Here is a 2294-nt window from a genome sequence, read left to right on the forward strand (position 1 = left end):
CTTGGACGGTCTCCGAGGCCGCGTGCCAGGCCTGGAGGAGGCGCCACTCATGGCCTAAAACGGAAGGTGACTTCGGGTCATTTTCCATAAAAGGCGCGGCGGTTGCATCTCACTTTGTGTCCACCTTTCACCCGCAGTCGGGGGCGGGCACCTGAGTCATGTGCCCGGTGCTGCTCTCCGCCCGGGTCCAGGCCCCGCACGCCTGAGCAGTCGCGTTGCCCTAAGTGAGCGGCTCTTTGCTTTGGCTCCATCCAGGAGGCCAGCGCGTCCTCCGCGTCCCAAGAGACGCTGCTTCTCCTTCAGGCGTTCTCTCTGGCTCTTCGCGTTGCCGGGCAGTTTTGGCGGAGCAGCCTGAAGCTCTCGGGGCGCTGGCCGTCCTGCAGTGGCCACAGAGCCCGCGGCCGGCTCTGATTGAGCACCGACAGCCCCAGGCGCTGGCGTGGTGTGCAGTGGGCTCCGCCCTGACCTGGAGGCACGGGGTCAGCAGGGTCCCAGGCGGCTGCGGGCTGAAGGGCTCATTGAGAAGCTTGCTGCTCGGAGGCCGGAAGCCATGTGCGCAGTCGGCCTTCTGAGGGCGGGACAGCAGTTTTCTCTGATCTCCCACAAAATAGCGGCTGGGGAAGGGCTGCGTGGCCACTTGGGGGGGGGGTGTCGGGTCCAGGAGAGCGTGGACGGTGTGGGCCTCGCGGGACCTCAGGAGAAGCCACGGGCTGTGTGTTTCCCGCCCCGGCTTCACGCGTGGCCGTGGCTCCCAGGACGCACTGGAAAAGCCCGGCTGCGTGCATGGCAGGGGCACTGGGACGACCCTCCCCTCCGCCAACCTCGCCAGCAGGTGTGTCAGGGCCACGCCCGGAAAGGTGCGGTGCTGCTTCCTGCCAGCATCCCGTTTGGGTGTCGTGACGTTGTGCACACAGCACCGCTCAGCGTGTTCGGGGACCCGGGGGGCAGAGCAGGGATTCCCAAGGAGGGTCCTTAGAGTCTCCGCTCCCACGCGGGCCTTTCTGGAAGGCACTCTGACCCGCCCGGGAGCTGAGGGCTGCTGTCCCTCACCAGCTGCTCGCGGTCAGGGTTTCATTCTTTCCTTCACCTTCCTCCTCAGTAGAAACTTCTCATGATGCCCTCTCCCCCTGCCCCCAGGTGTTGCAGGGCAGCTTGTGTAACCGGGGTCCCTCCCGGCCGGAGACGGGGAGTTCTGGGGGAGGGCCTGGCTCAGCTACGGGTGTTGGGACATGAGGGGAGGGCGTCAGGCGGGGACACAGGCTCCTCCGGTGCCGTGGAGGCGCCGTGCTGTCATGGGTGTTCTCGGAATGTCTGTGATGGAATTAAGGTGAGGGCCAGTGTTTCTACGTGGTTTGTTACTGAGAGGAAATGGGCCCAAGTCTGTGGCTGGGCCGCCGCTCCGGCGGGCGGGACGCTGGGTGGCACAGGCCTGGGACCCACAGGCCGGAGTCTGGGCTGCCGGCGGGGGCGGCCATGGAGGAGCCGGAGATGCTGGGTGGCCGGTTCAGCCGAGGAGAGGAGCCAGGGGGCTGTGGCCGGCAGGACTGGTCGCCCCCCTGAAACGTTCCTGCAGCAGCACCCGGCTCCGGCCTTCGCTGAGGGTGCCACCGTGTGGACAGCGGCGGCCCTGCAGCCACGCCACCTGCCCTTCAGGCTCGGCCTCCTGGGCCAGCGTCTGTGCTGAGGACATAACTGGTCCCTCCTTCATCCGGTGGGTGCGGTGTCATCCAATCACAGAGCAGGGAAGTGCGGGCGCTTTCTGTGTCCCCGGTCCCGCTTCCTGCACAGAGTTCTCCCAGGACCGTGACCAGAGCGCGTCCTCTCTCTCCGCAGTGTTCCCAACTCCTGCCCGGCCAGTCCACGTGGGGCCGGCTCCTCCAGCTACCGATTCGTCCAGAACGTGACCTCGGACCTGCAGCTGGCCGCGGAGTTCGCCGCCAAGGCCGCCTCGGAGCAGCAGGCAGACGCGTCCGGAGGAGACAGCCCCAAGGTCTCGCCCGCAGCCCGCCCCTCCCGCCCACCTCTGCGCGTGCTCCTTCTCCCCACATTCCCGCATCCCGTCTGCTGATGACCAGTTTCAGAGTTTCACTTAGTGTCTGAGACGAGGAAAGGTTTTGCCTTACAGCTCTGTCTCGGTTCCTTCCCCCCCGAGGACTTTTAAAATCAGCGGTGAGGTGAGGAGTGAGGTGTCAGCAAATCGTGAGAGACCCTCCTCCCTGCGGGCGGAGCACGTGGCGGGCGTGCAGGTGGCCGGGGCTGGTTGAAGGAGACACTGCTGACCTGTCCCGCTGGCG

At 66.3% G+C, this 2294-nt stretch overlaps 1 protein-coding gene across 1 annotated transcript in view; it reads left to right on the forward strand.

Moving 5' to 3' along the window:
• Positions 1-2294, forward strand: part of FOXK1 (forkhead box K1) — a gene marked incomplete at its 3' end in the record, with an annotated part of 66491 nt that overhangs the window by 58953 nt on the left and 5244 nt on the right. Inside the window, exon 7 of the mRNA XM_014549991.1 lies at positions 1834-1990. Within this exon, the coding sequence (XP_014405477.1) occupies positions 1834-1990 (157 nt within the window). The remainder of the gene's footprint in view (positions 1-1833; positions 1991-2294) is intronic.

Source organism: Myotis brandtii, unplaced genomic scaffold, assembly GCF_000412655.1.
Source record: "Myotis brandtii unplaced genomic scaffold, ASM41265v1 scaffold579, whole genome shotgun sequence".
NCBI classification, from domain to species: domain Eukaryota; kingdom Metazoa; phylum Chordata; class Mammalia; order Chiroptera; family Vespertilionidae; genus Myotis; species Myotis brandtii.